We start from the raw sequence: 23017 nt of genomic DNA, 5'->3' as shown, positions 1-23017 counted from the left end.
TCCAATTTTTGAGGAACGGAAAATGAAGGAAATAAATTAAATAAATTCCTAAAAAAATAAATTTGTTTGGAAGATAATATTTGTTACCTAAAAAACAGGAAGCAGTGATATGTTAATATAACATCCATATTTAAAATTTTCAAATATGAGAAAATGACTATTAATGTAAATATTACATATGTCATAATTGAAATTCATTAAATATGACCATGTATATGTAATTATTTTTATAATAGTGGCTAATTGTGTTCTTTTTTTATTAGTAGGTAAATTTTAGTTGGGTGATTTTGATAGTTTGTAAAAGTTAGGGCATAAAATCATATTTAAAAAAGTTTTTTCAAAAGTCAATTTTTTTTTTTTCAAAAAAGACATGGCCAAACACAACTCCAACTCTAATTTCAACTCCAACTCCGAAAAATTTTAGTTTTCATGACCAAACGGATATTTAATTAACTGTGTTAAAGTGAATGTGAACAGACCATCAACCACTCGGTAGATCCACTTTGTACCTATGAACATTGGCACACTCATACAACTGTTCTCGTTATAATAGCATATTTCTTTCCCTTCTTTTTATGGTTTCAGTTTTTGCCACAAGTTGTGACTTTTACTGTTTTAATCAACTGGATTCAAAGAAATGTGAAAACAGCACCAACCGCTTATGAGATCCCTCTTATATCTGAATATTGGTAGACTTTCATACAACCAGAGGATTCTAGTTTACAGTAGCATCTTTTTTTCTTTGTTCGTGGTTTCAAAATTTACTTCAAGTTAATATTAGGAACATTATTTCAAGACTTCCATTTCCATATCTTGTAGGTGATTTTTAAAAATCTTGCATGTTTTCTTGCGAGAGATCTTAAGCTATAACATCATAAATGCCTGATATTTCTGGCTAGTAGCATAATTTTGTAGGACATATGGATTAGATAGGATGTAAGCTTGTGAGTACTCGTCTAAGCCTTGCACAAAGATCTTGATGTACTGGGAACCTCAATAGACCGAATGTGGTCCGATCCTTCTCCGGACCTTGCGCAAAACGAGAGCTTAGTGCACTTGGCTGTCCTTAGCCCTTAGGAACCGCAGTAAGGACGAGGATTGGGATTGAACGTGTGTTGAGTCCTTTTGATGATAAGATTAGTTTTCTCAATGGGCCGACGATAACATAATGCATGTTTTACTGAAATCCCCCAGCAGTATTTTGGACGACGAAAGGCGACCAGGCTCCGACTCGCCACGCAGCGAGGCGAGCGCCTTTTGAATGTACGACGACAATTAATATAAAAAATTAAAATAATATATAAATGATCAAAATTTCAATAACACTAATATATTAGGAAATATTTCAAGTCAAGAATTAAAAATATTTAGTAGATACTATATAGATACTAAAAGTCTAAAACTTAAATGATTCAACAATTCAATATCCATAAAACAAGTCTATTCTTTTTCAAGGTTTGCATAATCTTCAATTCCGACATGCAGTTCATTATATTGTCCCTCATCTTCTTCCTCTTTGGTTTCTTCATCAACTAGGGCTCGAGTCTGACTTGAACTTGTCGCTTTTCCCTTGTCAAGTGACCTTGACCTTGACTTTCTTCTAAGACTATAGACAATATCATCATCAACCCCAGCTGCCATAGCAACAGTACCCCAATTAAGATCACCTTCCTCAAACATTAGTTCATCTTCTTGATCTTCAGGGCCAACAAGTAACCATTCATTCACATCTTCAATATTTTCCAACATATAGGATCGATGGTATCGCGAATATCATAGCGACGTGCCAATGTTCTATTGTACTTAACGTACACTAGATCATTGAGACGCGATAACTCAAGCCTATTTCTCTTTTTGGAATGAATCTGTACATAATAAAGTAGTTACTAATTAGTAATTAGATTCGAAGAATAATTGCTTTAATATAGAAAGTTAAATATAATGACTCGTTCTCACATGTTCAAAGACACTCTAGTTCCGCTCGCATCCAGATGCACTACAAGTTAAACTCAGAACTCTTATGGCAAATCTTTGCAAATTTGGAGTTCCGCTCCCTAATAGGGACCACCACTCAACTATAAAACAAACATTGAAGGTTAATAAATATAAAAAAATTAATAACTTAAGGTGCTTTAAAATAAAGATAACCAAACCAATTCACTAACCCGGTGACCTCGTGTCTCTGGCTCTAGCTTGACCAGAACCAAACAATCCATCCGCACTTTTGTACTTAGCAAGCTCAGCAAGTAGTAAATCTTGTGTGGAAAGATCGGGGACCATCGTCTCAACACAAGTGTAGTAACTCTCCCACACTTTAGCAATTTTCTCCTCACTCATCGTTGATTTAAAGTACAATCCCGGATTCAAAATATACCCGGCGGAGTGCAACGGTCGCTTGAGTTGGTCATCCACCTTGAATCAATTATTTCGAGGACTTTCTCATAATGCCTCGAAACTCCATCAAACCCCCGTTGAATAGTTTCCTTTGCTTGATCCATTGCTTCAAGCATATAGCCCATTGGGGGTCTTTTTTCCCCATCCACCAAGCGAAGAAGCATATAGCCCATTGGGGTCTTTTTTTTTCCCATCCACCAAGCGAAGGAACGAAACCAAAGGACCACAAACTTTAAGAGCCTTGACTACATCATTCCAAAAGTATGCAGAATAAAGAATGGCGGAAACTTCTTTTCCCAAAACTTCCTTTGCAAACTTACTAGTACTCCATTCATTGGAGATGATCAAGGTTCTCAAATTCTTCCTTTGTTTGTACATCACCTCCAAAGTCAAAAAGGCCGTTGCGAATCTTGTCTTGGTCGGTTTCACCAAATTTTTCTCATTGGTGAATTTTCTCATCAAGTTCAACAACGACGACCTTTGACTTATGTAAGAAACCACCTTTTTGGCCTTCTTAAAAACTGTAAAAGACATTATATCAACTATTAGCTTATTAAATATTCAGACTTTAGTAATAAGTAAACAAAAGAGGTGTTGATTATTACTTGAGGCATATGGATTAATCTTGAATATGTCTTGCAATATCAAATTGATGCAATGGGCAGCACATAGAGTCCAATAGATATGTGGGTACACATCCCTCATAAGATCCCCGCTTTTACATTCTTGCTAGCATTATCCGTTACAACTTGTACAACATTTTCCGGCCCAATATCCTCAATTGTCTTCTCAAACAAGCTGTACATCTTAGTGCCAGTGGTGGACTCATTGCTAGCATCGACAGTACCAAGAAAGATGCTCCCTATCGGACAATTGACCAAAATATTGATGATCATTTTTCCATTATGAGCTGTCCATTTATCCATCATGATGCAACAATCATACTTTTGCCATTGCACCTTGTGCTTCTCAACAAGTTCATCAACTTTCTTTACTTCCTTTTTTAATTGAGAAACTCTAACTTCATGATAGGTAGGTGGCTCCATTCTCGGGTCATGTTGTCCTACCGCTTCTATGAAGTTAGTAAATGAATCATAATTAAATGGGAGGCCCGCATCATACATCCATACCGCGAAAGCATTTACCTCCCGCTCCCTTAAGATTTTTTTTTTGTCATTAATTCCTCGTCCTCCTCCTACTCCCGCCTTTTCAAAGCCGGTGTTATGTTGTGGCTTTTGTGGATAAAACTTATCCATAGGACCTTTCGTCACATGTGCCGAGGATGATACACTACCATCACTCTAAGACATTTTTTGATATTTGGAGGGAGGCATCATTTCCTCAAGTTCATTCATATCATCATCATCATCAACGATATTATATGATGGCATATATCGTTGATTCTTTGGATTTGTTGCGACTTTGCTATCAACAAATGCCTTTACTTCATCCCTAATGTTGCCGAACAAGATTGACATATCCTCACATTTTTGTTTCCACCTATCAAGTGTTATTTGAATCGAGTAATGCCGTCATTTATGGTACGTCGACAAAAATTACAAATCACCGCATCTTTTGTCGGTCCTTGTGTACCATAATTCCATCCTATGTCCTTTTGTTTGCTACTAGTAGATTGAGACGCTATTGAAATTGAAAGCTGTTAATGATCAAATAATTTAATTAGTATATTAATATTACCATCATACTATGTTAATTCTACAATCTACTTAAGTTATTAAAAAAAATTACATGATAAGTTATAAAAATTAAGAACAAAGGAATAAGGAGTTAAGGACAGTGGCCACTGGTTACTGTTACAGTAACACAGTAACACTGTAACAGTGCATACGAGCATGTCACAGGTTCACTGTTACAGATAGGGGTGTACATAGGTCGGGTTGGTTCGGTTTTTTATTAAAATATAACCAAACCAATAATGTCGGTTTTCTAAATCTATAAACCAAATCAAACCAATATACAATCGGTTTTTTTATTTTAATTTTAGTCGGGTTTTTTCGGTTTTTCGGTTTTCTTGATTTTTTTACAATTATAATGTGATTGAAGAAAAAAATTAAATGTTTTCATTGAAAAGATAAAAAAAAAAATGGTCATAGAGTAGTTCTAATAAAAATTAAGTTGACAAATTACTAAGACGTCTAAACTACTATCTCTCAAAGTAATATTATATGGATACCTAAGTAGTTCAATTTCTAAGTCACTAGTCACAGTAGCTTATCTGAAAGTTCCCTTCACATAAAATGTAAGCATACAAAAGAATGAAGAATTGGAGACAACTTATTAAAAACTTAACTCCATAAAGTGATTAATTATAACATAATTCCATAAAAAAAAAAAAAGAAGAGAAACAAACCTAAATCACAACTTGACGAATGAGAAAAGTAAGATGAAAGTAACATGAGGAAATAATGAGAACTCTTTGAAAACTTGGAAGTAAAATGTAAAAAGTGAAGCAATAAAAGAGTTTTAGGTTTTTATATTAATATTGGGCTTTGTATTAATTTGTTATTAATGGAAAAATACTATAATTAAAGGCCCAAGAATATATATCTATTTTTTGAATATAAAAAAAATAATAAAAGTAATTAGAAAGTAGATTATAAGTAATATTTTTTTACGTATAAAAAATTAAAATTATATATGTATTACGTCGGTTCGGTTTGGGTTTGCTTTGGGTTCGGTTTGATTTTATTTTTGTTAATACCAAATCAAACCAAGAATGAGCGGTTTTTTTTGCCAAGACCAAAACCAAACCATAAGTCGGTTTTTTTCCTCGGTTTGGTTTGATTCATCGGTTCGGTTTGACTTAACGGTTCGGTTTGTACACCCTTAGTTACAGATGATGCCGGCTGCTAGAAAATAGAAGAAAAAGAAGATAAAAAGAGAAAGAAAAAAAATAACAACACCAAAAGACATATCCAGTCGCTGGATTAAGAAGAAGAAAGAAGAAAAAAAAATTACCGGAGTTCCGGAAGTCGCCGGAGTTCGTCATCGGTCGCCGGAATCAAACTTGTGAGATGAAGGGTAGTAGCCGTGGTCTTCAATTTGTAAGTTGGCAGTGTTAAAATGTGTAAATAAACCCTAAAAATAGCTTTATATATCTAAAACCCTAATTTTTTAAAAAACAATTAAAAGGCGTCGCCTTTCTCGCCACGTCGCCTTTCTTGAAAAGGCATCGCCTTTTCATTTTCACCATGCCATGGACTGAAGAGGCGACATAGGCTCGCCTCGCCTCGCCATTCGCCTTTTACAACACTGTCCCCAGTAAGATAACTTATTGCATGTTTGGCCAAGCTTATTTTTTCCCGTAAGTGCTTATTTTTTTCTCAAAAAGTGCTATTTTTAAAAAATGAGGTGTGTTTGGCCAAACCTTTGGAAGAAATAAGTGCTTTTGTGGAATAGAAAAAATAGTTCTTCATAATCTAAAAAAGTAGCTTCTTTTTAAAAGCACTTTCTTGAAAAGCATTTTTGAGAAAAATACACAAAAAAGCATTTCTAAAAAGCTTGGCAGTAATTGCTGCTCAAAAGTGCTTTTTAAATTCATTGGCCTAACACAAACTGCTTCTCACAGTACTTTGGGAAAAGTACTTCTAAAAAAGCACTTTTCAAAATAATGATTTTAGAAGTTTGATCAAATAGACTATTAGAAGGTTAAAAGTAACTCACCTCCGAAGTATAGTTTGCCACAATTTATCATGGATCATATGGTACTTATAACAGATAATTTGCTGTAGGGACAACAATTCTGGATGCTATGAAAGATGCTGTTGGAGGGGAAACAGAAGTGGTATATGAGGAAAATCCGTCACCAGACACATTCGCGAGTCAAGACTTCTCTTATTCCATTGTAGTTGTTGGCGAACCTCCCTATTGTGAAAGCGGTGGAGATAGCCAAGACCTCAGAATCCCCCTCGGTGGAGAAGAACTAATAAGCTTGGTTGCTGACAGAGTTCCAACGTTGGTGATATTGATCTCCGGAAGGCCTTTATATATAGAGCCTTTGCTTCTGGAGAAAATGGACGCCTTCGTTGCGGCTTGGTTACCGGGCACCGAGGGAGCTGGTATCACTGATGTCATTTTCGGAGATTTTGAATTCCAAGGAAGGCTCCCAATGACATGGTTTAAAAGTGTAGATCAATTGCCCATGCATCAAGAACGAAACTCCTATGAACCTCTGTTTCCATTCGGCTACGGGTTAACTAGTAAAAACAAGGTGCTCTAAGAGAGATGTGAGACATGTCTATGAAGATGCAGACTATCAGAAAGACCCTTGAACCTCCACTGTTCCCGGGGTTGGCTTTTGCAGCCTCTATTTTCATTCGGCTACGGGTTAACTAGTAAAAACAAGGCAGTCTAGAAAAGGTTATCTATACATATTAAGGTATCATATCAGAGTTGAAACACTTTGATTCTTGTAGACTTTATTGATGAAGTATGCCATCTCTATCTTGCATTCTTCCTTGGGTCCCTGGCATATGATGTTACATCAGTCCAAATTGTTGTGTATCAAAAAAATGCAACATCTTATCATTTTATCTATTAAAAAAACTGTTTTACACTTTCAAAGACTCGTAACGAAGTAAAATGATAGGATCTCTTCTCCGTTAATTAGAGATCTTGGGTTATAGTGGGCTTACATGATGTGAATTTGAATTAATTGGGACTCTAATACGACTGACAACCAAAAAAAGAAGTAAAAAGAGAGCGACATTGTTATATGCTAGGCTTAAGACTGCAATTTCTATAAACTGAAATCAAAACGTTAGAATTAAAAGTTGAATAAATCAATTCCTCAATTCAATGATATCTGCAGGTATAATATTTTTTTTTGGGTAAATAATTTGCAAATATAAACTTAACTTTCCTTTATTTGAACTTCTAGTAACAAACCAGGAAAAATCGTAGTACTTACAAACTGAATAGAATTTAGACATTCTACCAAATAACTAGCAAGTAATAATAAAATAAATAAATAAATAGCTTTATATTGAAATCAGTTCCACTTTCTTTGCTGATTGCCAATGTCATTTGTTCCCTTGTCTATTTCTTTTCTTTTATCTACCAACTCCTCCCAGTTCTTTTCAGTTGTTTTTTCTTTTGAGGTCGACATTCTTGCTTTTAAGGTATATCAAACTAGCTTACCGTAAAAGCAAAAGTAACAAGAGTTAAATGAAAAATCAAATCAAAATATCGTATGTAGTAAAAGTAGCTTCTTTTTTACACGTTAAAAGAACAAAAACATAAAGAGCATTGATTTGTGGCCATGAACTTACGTTGATGATGAAGCCTAACCAACTTTGGACAATTTATTAATTTAACCTGCTAAAATTCAACCAAACTTTGGACATAAGCCTTGTTTGTTTAGAAGAGTTATTAAACTCTTATATGTCAAATAGATATGTACCCAAAGAATGCAACATCTTCATTGTTGAGATCAAAATCTTGACATGCATTTACATTCACGACCAAACTTAGCTTATATCTCATTATTAACCAAAACTGCTTAATTACACTTCCAAAGAATCATAACGAAGTGTATCCAAAGAATCAATCAGATCTCGAGTTTTGAGTTTTGGGTATGTGTTCGCAACAGATTTTTGTCGACGCTGATAATTAACTGCAAGCAAAAATAAAATAAACAAAAAGAATAATTTTATTTAAAGTAATTTTGCGGGTACAATTCCGTTATTCTCTCGATTCTTCTCTCCTAAGTTTTTTCGTGATTCGAGGGCCTTTGCAGCGTGATTCTCGAATGTAGGATGATTTGAGCCTCCTAGAAATGTGTTTGGATCTCCAGGAATTATCTGACAGCACTTCGTCTTGTCGAGTTGATCTCCGGGCAGAACTACATTTCGTCTTGTCGAGTTGATCTTCGGGCAGAACTTCATTAGTCAATTCATTGAAGAACTGTTAAGTCAATGCAAAAGCTTCCTCCAATGCTTGCAGAATGTCCTCCTTTTTCTCTTTTTTTTTTTTTTAGAATGTTATGTTACTCCCCTATTTATAGTTATGGGGGTAGGCCTAGTTGCTTGTGATTTGCCGAAACATGTCACTTTGCCACTTGGCACCTTTTGACTGGTTGTTGAATTTGAATGAAATTTCCACATCATTTGTACATATGGCGGTGTCTCATTGGTCTTAGATTTGACTGGGATGCCACGTCAATTGATAAGTTTGGGCTTCAAGGTGAGATGGACCTTGATGAGGAATACAATAGGCTTATTATTTTTTTAAGCCCAAAATAAGTTTAAACCCTCAAATTTAAATTTTATATGAATTTGATCCAATAAATTTTATGTGTCCACAGATGCCCCCTACTTCAAGGTTGGTCGACGTGTAGGCTTGTCGAAACTTGGCGGTGAGACTTGAAGTACTCATGAATGTGTTTTCATTCTCGTGATTTCAAAGGTATTTGTTTCTCCCAATGTTGATCATGTCAAATTGAAGCATCATGCGTTTGGTACCGATACTTATCGCTAGATTGAAGTTTCACGTAGTTGGCATCAATCCACATAGAACCGAGAAGCTTCATCCGGTCAACATTATAGAAGTGTTACATCTTCATTTTTTTTGTGCAGGTTTATACAAAATGGTCTTGATGTCAGACCAAAAAAGTCGACATGATTGATGTTGAACCATTTAGTGCGCTACTTTCTTACTGCTTGATAAGAAAGTGACTTGAAATAATCTGATTTTATCCTTGACGACGCTGAAAGTTTTCCATTTTAGCTTCAGTGAGCATGTACTTGGTGTCATACGGAGTTCAGGACTGCATTTACCACTCTTGCTCAATTAGTCGCTACTCATAATGAACGGCCAACAGTCATTTCGGCCAACCCAGTAGCCAACTCAGCCTCAGCTAGAATTCGGGACTTCACCCGAATGAATTCTCTAACCTTCCTCGGGTCTAAGGTAGATGAAGACCCTCAGGAATTCTTAGATCAAGTTCAGAAAGTGAAAAATGCCATGGGGGTGACTACTGTTGAAAGTGCTGAGCTAGCTGCATACCAGTTGCAGGATGTGGCTCATGCTTAGTTCAAACAGTGGAAGTCCAAAAGATCAGATGATGCAGGTCCTATAGAGTGGAAGGAGTTTGTCACTGCATTCTTAGATAGATTCTTTCCCTAAGAGCTTAGAGAAGCCAAGGTGCTAGAGTTCATCGACCTCAGGCAGGGCAATATGACAGTGAAAGAGTATTCTTTTAATTTTACTCAATTAGCCAGGTATGCCCCTCATGTGGTTGCAGATAGTAGATCCAAGATGAGTAAGTTCACTTCAGGGGTGAACGACAGCGTGGTTAATGAGTGTAGATCCGCCATGATGAATAGTGACATAACCTTAGCTAGACTTATGACCCATGCTTAGTAGATAGAAGAGCAGAAAATTAAGCAGAGGGAAAAACAGAATAAGAGAGCGAAGATAGGTAGTTTTAACTTCGCTCAGCCTAAATCAGAAGGAGAAAACCGTTCTCAGTTTCGTCCTAAGTCATCAGTTCCAGCTCCTTCTACAGCCAGTGCTCCAGTTTCTAAGTTCAGAGAAGGTAACAAAGATAGAGCGCCAGGATCTAAGACCTAGGGCAGTATTAGTAGTGCCTGCACCTATCCTCTTTGCCAGACTTGCGGTAAGAACCATTAGGGTATGTGTAGAGTAGGTAATGGCATTTGTTTTGGTTGTGGCAAGCCAGGCCATAGAGTTAGAGATTATCCGCAGCCAGGTCCTCAGGGTTAGCAGAGTCGCTCTTCAGCTCAGTCCGGTCGCCCAAATTAGCAGGGTGCCACTTCCAGTGCTACTAGCAGGCAACACCCAAATCATCTCTATGCTTTTCAGACTCGACATGATTAGGAAAGTTCTCTTGATGTAGTTACTGGTACATTACAGATTTTTCATGTGCATGTTTACACTTTGCTAGATCCAGGAGCTTTCTTGTCTTTTGTTACTCTTTATATAACAGTTGATTTTGGGATCAGTCCCAAAATTCTAGCATAGCCCTTCTCAGTCTCTACCCCAATGGGTAAAACCATCATAGCCTGGCAGGTATACAAGAACTGCTCGATTATGATATTTTAGAAAGTCACTTCAGCAGACTTAGTTGAAATAGAGATGACTGATTTTGATGTCATTCTCAGCATGGATTGGCTTCATTCTTGCTATGCCACAGTCGACTGCAGAAACATAATAGTTCAGTTTTAGTTCCCGAATGAACCCGTCCTAGAGTGGAAGGGTAGTGTATCCGCTTTCAAGGGTCAGTTTGTTTCCTACCTTCGGGCAAGCAAAATAATATCTAAGGGATATGTTTATCATCTAGTTCATGTTAGAGATTCCAGTTCCGAGACTCCTAGTCTTGAATTCGTTCCAGTTGTAAGTGAATATCCAGATGTCTTTCTCGAAGATCTTCCAAAAATTCCTCGTGAAAGGGAAATAGACTTTGGTATTGATCTTCTTTTAGACACTCAGCCTATCTCTATTCCGCCATACAGAATGACACCAACAAAACTCAAGGAACTAAAAGAATAGTTAAAGGATCTCTTAGATAACCATTCTTCGGGTATGTCAAGAAACTGTATTATGATATCAATAACATTTGAACAAATGTAGGACAGTCCATTGACTATTGAGTGTTATGACTTTGATTCAAACGGAAAGCATGATTTAATTGGGTAAATGATCTTTATTTCATCCTTCTGTCATTTCTAACCTCTACAGACTGGAAACTAACATCCTTTCTAATATGACAATTGCCAGCAAGGTTTAGAAATCACTAGCAAATTTAGAAGTGTTGCATTCGACTGGTTCGGGCATAAATCTTTTCATACCAACTGCTATGGGCCAAAATTTGCAAAACAAGGTAAAAATCTCTGTTGTCTGGAAAAGATACTTCTAGTTCAAACTTCATGTATTTGGTTTTTAAGGTCACTAATTTTACCAAGTCAGAAAGAGCCAGCTTTTTGTGGAATGCTTTTTCGTGGAAATGCAACACACTTTCCTCGATTTCTTGGCATGGGGTTATGAACTTAACTTCATGGTGGCTATCGACTTTACTAGTTTGTATTGGTTTATGTATATTTTTTGTACTCTTTCTCCTTCATGATATCAGATTTGAGAAAAGTTGATTATATTTCTGTTGCTATGTATGGGCATATTGTGTTGCCTTCACCAATCTTATAATCATTATCTCTGATTCCTTCTTTATTTTTGTCATTCGGGGTGTTAGATGGAGCCACCTTAGGGGATTGAAGTTCCTATTCTTGGAATGCCCATAATTCTGTGTACTCTGATTGTCTTGACTATCTGTATTATCTTGAATCTAGCTAATATATGACACTTTACTCTACATCCACAGGATTTTTTTAGTATCATTATAATAAGAATTTCTTGGATTAACTGAAAGATGTAATCACATGACAAAGTTTGATTGCTCCTTTCAAAATGATACGCATCTATTAGAGGCATTAATACAGCTTTGTGTGATGCTTTTGATGGAGACAGAAGATTCGTTGAGCAGTTTTTCCATGGATTCATTTGTACCTGTACTTGTTGGGTTGCTTAATCATAGAAGTAATCCTGATATTATGCTTCTTGCAGCTAGAGCGTTAACCCATTGAGTTGATGTTCTGCCATCTTCTTATGCTGTTGTTGTGCATTATGGAGAGGTTTCATGTTTTGTAGGTCGTCTTCTCACCATTGAATGCATAGACTTAACTGAACAGGTGAGGAAGTTTCTTCCTTTGTGCCAACTCAAATTGATTTCAGTGTATATTCCCAAGCTATAGATATCTATGTATATTTAACTCAAAAAACACATTACAAGAAGATTTTCTTTTATTAGCTTCTTTTGTTGCTTTAGATCAGAAAGTAAATCGAGTATCTTCCCTGAAAGTTAAGAACTTTAGCATGAAAAGATTTGGTTGTAGTTTTAAATAAAATTGTTTAGCCTTCTGAATTTCTTATATTCTCTATCTGTTGTAATTATTTTCATCAAAATTTTATGTTGACTATTAGTAGTTCAGAATTAATGTCCTCTGCCTCTGTACTATTGTCATCTATGCTTTTGACGTAGGGATTAGCTTTCTTATCTAGCCCTTAAGTGTTGCAGTGTTGGTGCATATTATTAGAGTTCAATTATCCTCTTGCACTTCCTTCTAATACTTCTGTACTTCATGTAGTTATATTTTAGCCCTTCTACTGTAAAGATGCTGAGTAACTTGAAGGTATCCATTTGCTTATAGTTATTGCCGAGACTTTCAGACTTTTCAATTCACTTGTTAAAGTTCTAAATTAATTCTGGTTCAAAATTATTAACTATAGTCAATTGTATTTAATTATTTTCTAGAATTATCTGTTCTGTGTTTATGCATTTTGGACCCTGGAATAATGTCTGCTATATACAACTGTCTAAACTAAATAGTCACAGTGGGAGGCTCTTTCTCTATTACTTATTGTAATCAGTGTGAATCAGCTGCACTCTTTTCCGGAAGGTACAACAGCGCTGGGTCTTACAGTGACAACTGCCTTAAAGAATTACTTTACATTGGAAGATCTGGGCATCAATTCACACATGCTCCCTTTCTTTTTCTATTGATACTCCTAAAATGCTTTAAGCTGCTGCAGTGAGTTTGAGATATTCAATTGGATTCCAGGTAAAACATTTGACATCTTCTTTTCCATATCTTCTTCTTTCATTTCCAGTATGTCTTCACTGTCAGTTTGAACTATCACATAGAATTGTATATTGATTTGCTAATAATCAGATTTTTTTTCCTGGGCAATATTCTTATTTGGTGTAATTATACTAAGCTAATATTATGATAGTCACTATATTCCAAGTAGTGAAGTGCTTGTAACCTTAGGTCTGGTTTGTTTTATGTGTGTCTATGACTTTATTAATGATCCATATAAACAACTATACTGCTCTTTGCAGAATTTGTTTTTGTATGGATATGGTGCAATCTTCAACTTCCTTGGCTTACTTGGAACTGTCATTTACAAAGGTATGAACATGAAATCATCCTTTTTGTGTTGCCAAAGAATGAAGCTCTCTTGACATTGATAGACTTGTGATTAATGGATAATATCTGAAAAAAAACTGATCAAATTATTAACTTCTTCCAAATTCTATCTTTCACTTATCTGGTTTCCCAAGTAAATTTTTGGCTATTATCAATGAAGGAAACATAATATAGTTTTGAAGAATTGATTGAATTATTAACATGGAACATCTTATTATTTGCATTAGTTACTGGTTTTCCCTTTTTTAATTCTTCACAACATGCAGTTTTGGTAATTACAATCTTGTTAAATATAATTATGAAACATCATTTTTCATAATTCAGGTTGGTTAAGCTAACAGAGGTTTGATTATTAACTATAATCAACGGTATTTAATTGTTTTCTAGAATTGTCTGTGCTATGTTTATGCATCTTGGACCCTGAAATAATGTCTGCTATATATAACTCTCTAAACCAAATGGTCACAGTGGGAGGCTCTTGCTATATTGCTTATTGGCATCAGTGTAAATCAGCAACGCTCTCTATCGGAGGTTACAACAACTTTGGGTCTTATAGTGACAATAGGGGCATATTTGTATACCTTGAGTTTTGTAAGTACTAATATGAAGATAATTCTTAATGACTGCTCACATTCTTTGCTTGGGTGATCCATCAAATATTCCAGCTTTGAATGTTACTGCCTTTAAGAATTACTGCCTTCCAGCTTTGAGTGTTATTGCAATGTGATTCTAATTTTTTTATGTTGTCATTTAAGTGCTAATTTATATTATTTGTTCTCTTTTTATAGGTGTCCAAAATGAAGAAAGAAATGAAGAAAGTGATGAAGACATTGACCTTGAAAAGATTTTTGGATTGTGGATAAATGCTCTAATATCAATAATTTTTTGTGGAATTTCTTCAAACTTATCGCGACACTAACTTGCTAGTATGTAAAAACTTGACTAACCATTTGGACTTGATTACATTTTACTTTTGGGTTTAAATTATTAGGTTGTTGCATATTTTGAATTATGAGATTATTAATGAATAATTTTGTGTTGTGATGTGTCTATATTGTGTTATAATTTATTATGTATGTAAATAAAAATTTAAATTAATACGAGTGACTATTTATATAATCATTGCAATAGATAGTCAAAAAGCGTTGCAATAGAATAACAAAAGCGTCGCAATAGAATCTATTGCAATGGTTTAATGTCGTTGCAATAGAATCTATTGCAATGGTTACTAACCGTTGCAATAGATGAAAATAGACATTGCAATAGAATAACAAAAGTGTCGCAATAAATGTTGTTGCAATGGTTACTGACCATTGCAATAACTTCTATTGCAACGGTTAGTAACCGTTGCAATAGATGAAAATAGGCGTCTCAATAAGTAAAAAAATAATCTTCGCAATAGGTCAAGCTATGATGACGGTTGTTTGAAATCGTTGCCATAACTTGACCTATGGCGACGGTTCAGACAACTGTCGCATTAACCATTGCCATAGACCTATCGCAACGCCCACCTATGGGACGCTTGCTGAACCGTTGCGGTAGAGCTATGGCAACGATTTTTCTATCTATTGCAACGGTCTTGCAACCGTCACCATAGGGGTAATTTCTAGTAGTGCTTGTTTATTTTGTTTATGAAATTCATGTTATATATGTGTCTGTGCGCTCGCGAGCGTGTGCGTGTGTGTCTGTGTGTGTTGGAATTCTATTTTATTGTAGGCCTGTTATAACAATATTGTTTTGTTGCCCTGTGATATTCAACTAAACTTCTTAGAATTTACATAAATATTATTTTTATATGCCTTGGTGCACTAAAGTTTATGCAAGTCCAGAAAGTGCTAATTGCATAGATGAATTTCAACTTGACATAAAAACGTGGAGTATTTCAAGAGAGTATGAAAAGTCAAGAATCAACACAATAGAAGATTAACATGATATTTTAGGATCCCTTTTTAGTCATAATATGATGCACATTTAATCAAGGGCATTTATTTCTTTTCATATATTAGCTTACCCTAGAAGTATAAATAAAAGATGATGAGTATATTTTAGGGGGACTACATTTTGAGATTGAACACTCTTTGGTGAGTTTATGAGTTTATCCCTTTGTCTCTACATTGTGTCTCTCTTGAATATCTTTTGGTAAGATTATTCATGTATGAGTTCAATTCTCTTCTCCCTTGAATTAATCATGTAGTTATTTGTTCAAATTAGAGTCACAAATCAACATACAATAGAAGATTAACATGATATTTTAGGATCCTTTTTTAGTCATAATATGATACACATTTAATCAAGGGTATTAATGTCTTTTCATATATTAGCTTACCCTAGGAGTATAAATAGAAGATGATGAGTATATTTTAGGGGTACTACATTTTGAGATTGAACACTCTTTGATGAGTTTGTGGGTTTATCCCTTTGTCTCTACATTGGGTCTCTCTTGAATATCTTTTGGTAAGATTATTCATGTATGAGTTCAATTCTCTTTTCCCTTGAATTAATCATGTAATTATTTGTCCAAATTAGAGTCACAAATCAACATTTGTTCATCTCTAGTTACTTCAATTATGGAATTATTCTTTCTTTCTTACTTATCTCTTCTTGTAACTCATTTTACATCAAAACTAAAGGGTAATGGATGGTGAGGGTTCCGTATAAATAAGGTGACAAGCAGTTATGCGGTTATCGGTGCCATGTTACAGGTAAATTAATGATTTCTTAGTTGTTTGGATGATTTTATGACTTGTTAGCATGATCATTCATACATTTCCATAGTATATGATTTATCTTTCTCATTTAGTTGATATTTTGAACTTTACTCTTTTTTTATGAATTCAGAGTCAGATTATGAAAATATTCTTGATATTTGCTGTCTTTGTTGTGCTTTGCATTCAATACGAAATCATTGCACAAAATAATAAATTGAAAGTAAAGACAACATTGAGATATGTAGGTTAACTTCAATGAAATGTGTGCATCATAAGTATATGGAAAAATATCACAAAACCACAACTTAAGACATCTAAATTAATAAAAATCCATTCACTTTATAAAATTTTTAAATATCCCTTATTTATCTTCTCTCTCTTAAAATTTTCAGATACATATCTTCTCTCTCTTAAAATTTTTAGATACAGAACTTCTATCCTAAAAATTAGGATATATTTATTGCCCCCTAAAAATTTGCCTTCTTTAAAGTATTTTCTAGTTAACTGATCCCAATAAATTAGGTATTTATTCTGTAGTTACACACTCACGTACACAATACTTTCAATATACAAATAGTAATTATTATTTGGGAATGAATATACACACAACATTATTTAGGGTTTTAACTATGAACATCACTTCTCTCTCACTCACTCACTTGTAAGCAATTTGATTTTTCTTCCTGGAGGTCGATTTTTCTTTTTATTTTTTCTTGGTGCGATTTTTCTTCTTCAACTATTTGCAAAGCTTGTCATTCTTCTTGATTGCAGAGAAAATTGTAAACTTTTTTCCTTGCTTATACGGACAATCATCTGTATCACTGGTGCCCGATGTTCTGGAGATGTCGCGATGAATCAAATCTTGAAAATTAAAGTTGTGTTATCTGAAGGCCAAGTTCTTGGAGAGCATAATGTTATTTCTGTAATTTTTGATTAGATCGTCATGAGAAATTTACGCCAGTTTAATTATTGAAAATATGTCAAATCTATAAGTGAGATACATAATAGTCTTATGTATCTCTCTTAAGTCTATATATATTATAAAGCAGAGGACGAATCACAACAATTAGCCACGCGGCAAGATATTGAAAAGCCACGTGACAGTTTTTAGGACAAAGTTAATAATAATGTACTAAAAAATTTGAATTATTTGAATACTAAAATGCATTATCCTTTATTTTTTAAAAAAATTATTAGCTTAAAAATAGAAATTCATGGTTGAAGAGTTCTAAATAGACTTCTACTCTTTCATGAACTTATCTCTTTTAATATTTAAGTTATATAATATATCTAAATATAATTTATTTAAATATTAAATTAAAGATGAAACAATAACAACAACAACAACAACAACAATAACAACAATAATAATAATCATAATAATAACAATAAATTATAGTTTTAAGGAAACGGGCAAAAAATTTGACCATTATAGTTTTATGTTAATGATAACTTTACCGTTGAATATTTAAAAAAAAATTTCAAAAAAAAGGTTAAACTATCAAAAGATAACTAGACCAATAAATTATTAATTTTAAACTAAAAATTATTACACATTAGAGAGTTCCAATTAGACTCTTATCAAGTTTTCAACTGAAAGATTAAGTATTTAAATTTGAAATACATTATCCTTTTAATATTTTTTTTTTCATTATCTTAAAAATAGAAACTCAAAATTCAAGAGTTCTAATTGATATTTGCTATTTCAAACTTATCTCTTTAAAATTTAAATGCTAAAAAATATATTTAAATATAATCTTATATTTCATAAACTTATTTATATCAAATATAATGATAATAATAATATATTATTATTATTATTATTATTATAATTAATAAATATAAATAATATATATGCATGTGTGTATCTAAAATTTATCCTTACTTGCGATTATTTTAAAATTTTAAATATAAATTAAAATTTAATAATTAAATTCAAAGTCTATATCCACTTGAAATACCTTTATATATCTAAGTTTTCAATTTATCTTTGTAAGAAAAAAAATTAACAAACAAACAAAAGAAATAAAAAAAAGGAAAGAAAAGGAAACAATAAAAAAAATAAAAAAACGTGCAATAAGAAAAAGATAATCTATCAAAAGATAATTAAAACTAATAAATTGTTAATTTTAAATTAAAAATAATTATAAAATAAAATTACTTTTTAGAAATAGTTATTTATCACATTATAATGTTCTAATTGGACTTTTTGAATTGAAAGATGAAATATTTGAATTTGAAACACATTATCCTTTTAATAAAATGATTTTCATTATCTTAAAAATAGAAACCCATAATTAAAGAATTCTAATAGAATTCTATGAAATATATATAAATATAATTTATTTACATATTAATGAAAGATGAAATTTATTAAAATAATAATATAAATAAATAATAGTAGTAGTACATATGTAGTATAATAATAATAGTAGTAGTAGTAATAATAATAATTATTTTAAAAACGGTGATTTGTCTTTTAAAAAAGGAAAAAAATTAGAAGGATTATAATATTGTAATAAAATATTTGAATTAAAATTAAAAATAATTAAATTTTTAAATATTAGGTTTCTAGGAGAAAAAAAAAGGATTTCATTAGCTTTTTTTTAATGATTTTAATTAATTTAAAACTATGAATCCATAATTAATGATTTCTAAATAAACTCTAACTATATCATAGTCATAATAATAATAATAATAATAATCTATACATAAATAATAATAGAAGTAATAATAATATTACACACATGTTACTGTTGTTAGTAGTAGTAGTACAATATAATAATAATAATAATAATAATAATAATAATAATAATAATAATTTAAAAAACTGTAATTATGCAAATGTACATTCTAAATTTAATTTTTACTTTTTTAATTGGAGAAAAGGGACGATTTTAAAACAAAAAAATTGAAAGATAAATGCTGAGAAACCTATCGATTATAGGTCATTCATGTTCCATCTAATAAGATAATTATAGTTTCATTTTGACTTTGAATTTAAGTTATCAATTAGTTGACTATTTCAATTTTGAAATTTCAAATTTAAAATGTTGAGTGTGTTTGGTACGATGAAAAATGTTTTTTGAAAAATATTTTTCTTTCCCAAATGGGTGAAGAAAAGTCATTTTTCGGGTTAAATTTTGTAGGCTACACAAGTTTTTCCTCCACCTCCAAAAACACACAACTCGCATTATCATTTATTCCAAATTTCAAAGGCATATTTCACTGTAGTTTCTCTCCAATTTTAGGGTTTCATCTGTATTCTCCCCACTGCAATTTTTGCAAGAATCTCAAAGGTATGTTTCATAATTAATTTTTTCTACAGTTCTTGGTCAAAAATTTCTTCAAATTTTTCTTCTTTCGCTTGTTTGGGTTTCTGATTTGAGTTTAATTTTGTTTGAAAATTGAAATTTGGGTTTAATTTTCAATGCAAATTGGTAAGTTATTGTGAGGTTCTGAGACATCTGACTGGGGTAGCCGTCACCTTCTCGTCAGTGATCACTGTTGCCCTCTCCAACCAGTCAAGTAGCCCTTGGGCCACCTTTCTTTCTTTACTTCGTAGGAATAAGAATGAACTTTTATGAAAGAGTTTCACGAAAATTGTCTTGATCGATTAGCAGTAGACTCAAGCTATATGAGTGTCTTAGGAATTCAAATAAGTATGTTTTTTCTCTATTATATAGCTAACGAAAGAAATGCAAGCGTAAAAAGTTTACAGCTTATATATATACACGTTATATTTTTTAAATATGTTATTGAATTCCATTGACATAAAAATGTATGTAGAGCAATGGTCAAGTAAATTGAAGATTTGTATGGGGTTTTGCGTTAAAACTCCAGTAGCACCAGTCTGCCTTGTACGGGTACCATCAGCTTGCTAACTTTTTAGCTAAACCACTTCCAGGAAGAAATAGTTTGGATTACATTAATCCTAAATGCCAACTCTGTTTCCATAAAGATCACCTATTGCTAGGTTTCTTATTAATAGGATCATTTAGTTGCAACTATTTCCTATGTTTAGACACATTTTGTACAAGAGAAAACTTACTCTGGTGGCATCTATCCAAATGTACCCACACAACTTGTAGGTATAGTTGAATTTTCATTTTCAACCAGTTTCGTTAAGCCAAAATCTCCAATGTGTAAGTAAGTAATTTACCAATTAGGAGAGCACATCTATATATTTGTCGAAAGACAAAGATTAGGAGCCTCAATAAGACCTTTGCATGGAAATTTTTGTCTATTAGGATATTTGCTGATTTAATATCACGGTGGATATGGAGAAGGACGATGCGTTCATGTATTAGGGATTATTAAAATTGGATTAGGGAATAGGATTGCTTATCAATTTATTAAGTTGTTTGGTAGTTCTTCACTGGGGTTAGGTTATAGTTTGGTTTCCCATGAAGCACTTTTAGCTCCTGCTATTTCTTCTATTTCTGCAAGGACTGGTGGGATTTTCTTGCCATTGGTTAAGTCAATTAGTGTGGCTTGTGATAGTAATACAGTTGATGGAACTGAGAATAAGTTGGGATCCTGGTTGATGCTTACTTGTTTCCAGACATCTGTAATTTCTTCATCCATATTCTTGATGACTATGGCTGTAAATCCTCTGAGTGCAAGTAAGTTTAGTCTTGATTACATATTTATTAGACTCTATCAGTATCTATCAGTAATATGCTGCTGATGTATGTAAACCAAAATTTGAATTACAGAAAAATACAACCAGTAGAGCATGAAAGAAAAATGAATCATAAGCTGAAATCTCAAGGATTTTTGTAGTTTTTTCACTTTCTTATTCATTGTCCCAATTATTTGGCATATTACAGAGAGCTTATAGTGGCATATCCTAATCATGATATCAATTTTTTGTCCTTGTATTGTAGGCATATTCTAGTCATGATAAGTTCATCAACAAGAAGATTGATATGTTTGATGAAATGTCTCTTGTGTGTGGAAGTGATCGAGCTAGGGGTAATTGTGCTAAGTAGTTTGGTGACATAAACGTGGATTGTAGTTCGGATAAAGGAAATGATGATGATATTGTAGGGCCATCCATGGAAAGAGATGTGCAAGACATAGTGAATAAAACTTTTCAAGTCTAGGCAACTCGCAAAAGAAATCGTTCTTCGGATATTCAAGATGTGGTTGGTGATATTTCAATTAAACTTGGAGAAGTGTCAATGACAATTAGTTTGATGGCTAATAGTCACCTACATGTAACGAGGTTGTATGAAGAAATAATGAAAACCGAAGGTTGTGACGAAGAATTCCTTGGTGATGTTTTGATCATTTGGTGTAAAATAACACTTTAGCCAAGGTGTTTATGGTAAAAAGTCAAAATTTTCGTAAGTTATGGTTGGAGAGATTCAAACGACAACGATAGATAAACAAATGAGTTGGAAGAACATAGCCTGATAGGGTATGGAAACAATTATTATTCACGGGCTTATGTCTTAAAAATGTATTACGTATTTGCTACCTAAATACTCTGTTGGCTTGTAATGTTTAAGCTTGATAGGGTATGGAAACATTAATGGCTTGTAATGTTTAAGTAGTACTCAATATAAGTACTGTTTGCTATGCTTAAATGAGTTCCTATAGCTTGTTGAGTTGCTTTTAAGTACATATGAACGTGACTTTATGGTATACTAGTTTTACAGTTAGATAGTCTTGATTAGAATTACTAGCATTACTAAAGTATTCAAAATTATATTTACCGCGTGTCGAATATATATTTGGGAACTTACTGAATTCATTGCTTCATACGTTTAGAAAAATTACTATTCGTATTGGGGAGCATCGAAAAGCATGGGATTTGTTGGGGTTGGAATGGAGGAGCATATGAAACTATTTTCCTAAAAAGTATTTATAAGCCAACCAAACACTAGAAAATATTTTTCGAAAAATATTTTAACTCACCAACCAAACAAAAAATAATTTTAAAAAATGTTTTCCACTCACCAATCAAACATGAGAAAACAAGTAAGAAATTAGCTTATTTTTCTAGAAAACATTTTCTTGGAAAATATTTTCCATGAAAAATATTTTTCATCGTACCAAACACATCCGTTATCTATATAAAGCCATCAACATTCATCGTTCCATACAAATTTGTTCTTGCTACTATTCATATTTTCTCTTCTCTTTTTTTTTCTCCTCCTAGGTGAGTAGACATATTGAAACTTGAAAGTAGGTCGCTCACTATCATCATTTGGATGCAAACATTCATTTATTGTAATTTTTTATATTGTTATTCTACAATATATATATATATATATATATATATATATATATTAGTCATTATGAAGTTGATTTATTTTAGAGACAATCAACAGTTATTTGGTGTATTCTTTGTGCAATCATTATTGATTATTTTTCTTCATTTTGTTCTTTGTTAGACATCGTGTACTTATGATATTTGGATTACCTTTTATCACCTGATACTTTGTGTAAATTGTTGTTAAATTTACGTTGGTATAGATTTTAACTATAAGTTTATGCGGACAAATGACTTCTTCGATTATCCTATATTTGTGTAATACTTTAATTTTTTTTTAGAAAAAATATAACAAATGGAGTTCAAAACTTATTGTTGATGTCGATATTTTAATTTTTTAATGAGCATGATATGTTTGTCATGTGTTTATATCTCCAATGAAGATACATTCAAAAGAATGGTATGGAATAAACTTTTGACGTAGTTGCTATAGTTGTTTGTTTTTGTTAGTATGTTTATGAAATGCCTTTTATTTGATTGAATGGACTATCATTTCTTAGCAATAATCACTTTTGTGGAATATATATTTATATTTTATTATAGAGTATTTTAATCATGGATAAAGAGATTATAGGTAATGTTCTTCAAGTTTCTCTCAGTAGCAATCA

General features: G+C 32.7%; 1 protein-coding gene and 2 long non-coding RNA genes across 3 annotated transcripts in view; 2 read left to right on the top strand and 1 right to left on the bottom strand.

Annotated features, from left to right (window-relative positions):
- Nucleotides 1-6978, top strand: part of LOC107853421 (beta-glucosidase BoGH3B) — an 18114-nt gene extending 11136 nt beyond the window's left edge. Inside the window, exon 9 of the mRNA XM_016698415.2 lies at nucleotides 6147-6978. Coding sequence (XP_016553901.2) covers nucleotides 6147-6634 — 488 coding nt within the window. The 3' untranslated portion in view covers nucleotides 6635-6978. The remainder of the gene's footprint in view (nucleotides 1-6146) is intronic.
- On the bottom strand, nucleotides 1449-2367 carry LOC124899682. Its single transcript, XR_007057017.1, has 3 exons — nucleotides 2166-2367; nucleotides 1957-2075; nucleotides 1449-1865 (listed from the first exon to the last, which is right to left on the bottom strand). It is a non-coding gene; the product is annotated as an uncharacterized LOC124899682 (long non-coding RNA).
- A 12187-nt stretch (nucleotides 6979-19165) lies between the features above and the next one.
- Nucleotides 19166-21355, top strand: LOC124899681. The gene is made up of 2 exons (XR_007057016.1): nucleotides 19166-19425; nucleotides 21016-21355. It is a non-coding gene; the product is annotated as an uncharacterized LOC124899681 (long non-coding RNA).
- The last annotated feature ends 1662 nt before the right edge of the window (nucleotides 21356-23017 follow it).

Source organism: Capsicum annuum, chromosome 6 (genome assembly GCF_002878395.1).
Source record: "Capsicum annuum cultivar UCD-10X-F1 chromosome 6, UCD10Xv1.1, whole genome shotgun sequence".
NCBI lineage: Eukaryota > Viridiplantae > Streptophyta > Magnoliopsida > Solanales > Solanaceae > Capsicum > Capsicum annuum.
The sequence above is the reverse complement of the archived record's forward strand: the minus strand, read 5'-3'. Positions and strand labels throughout refer to the sequence as shown.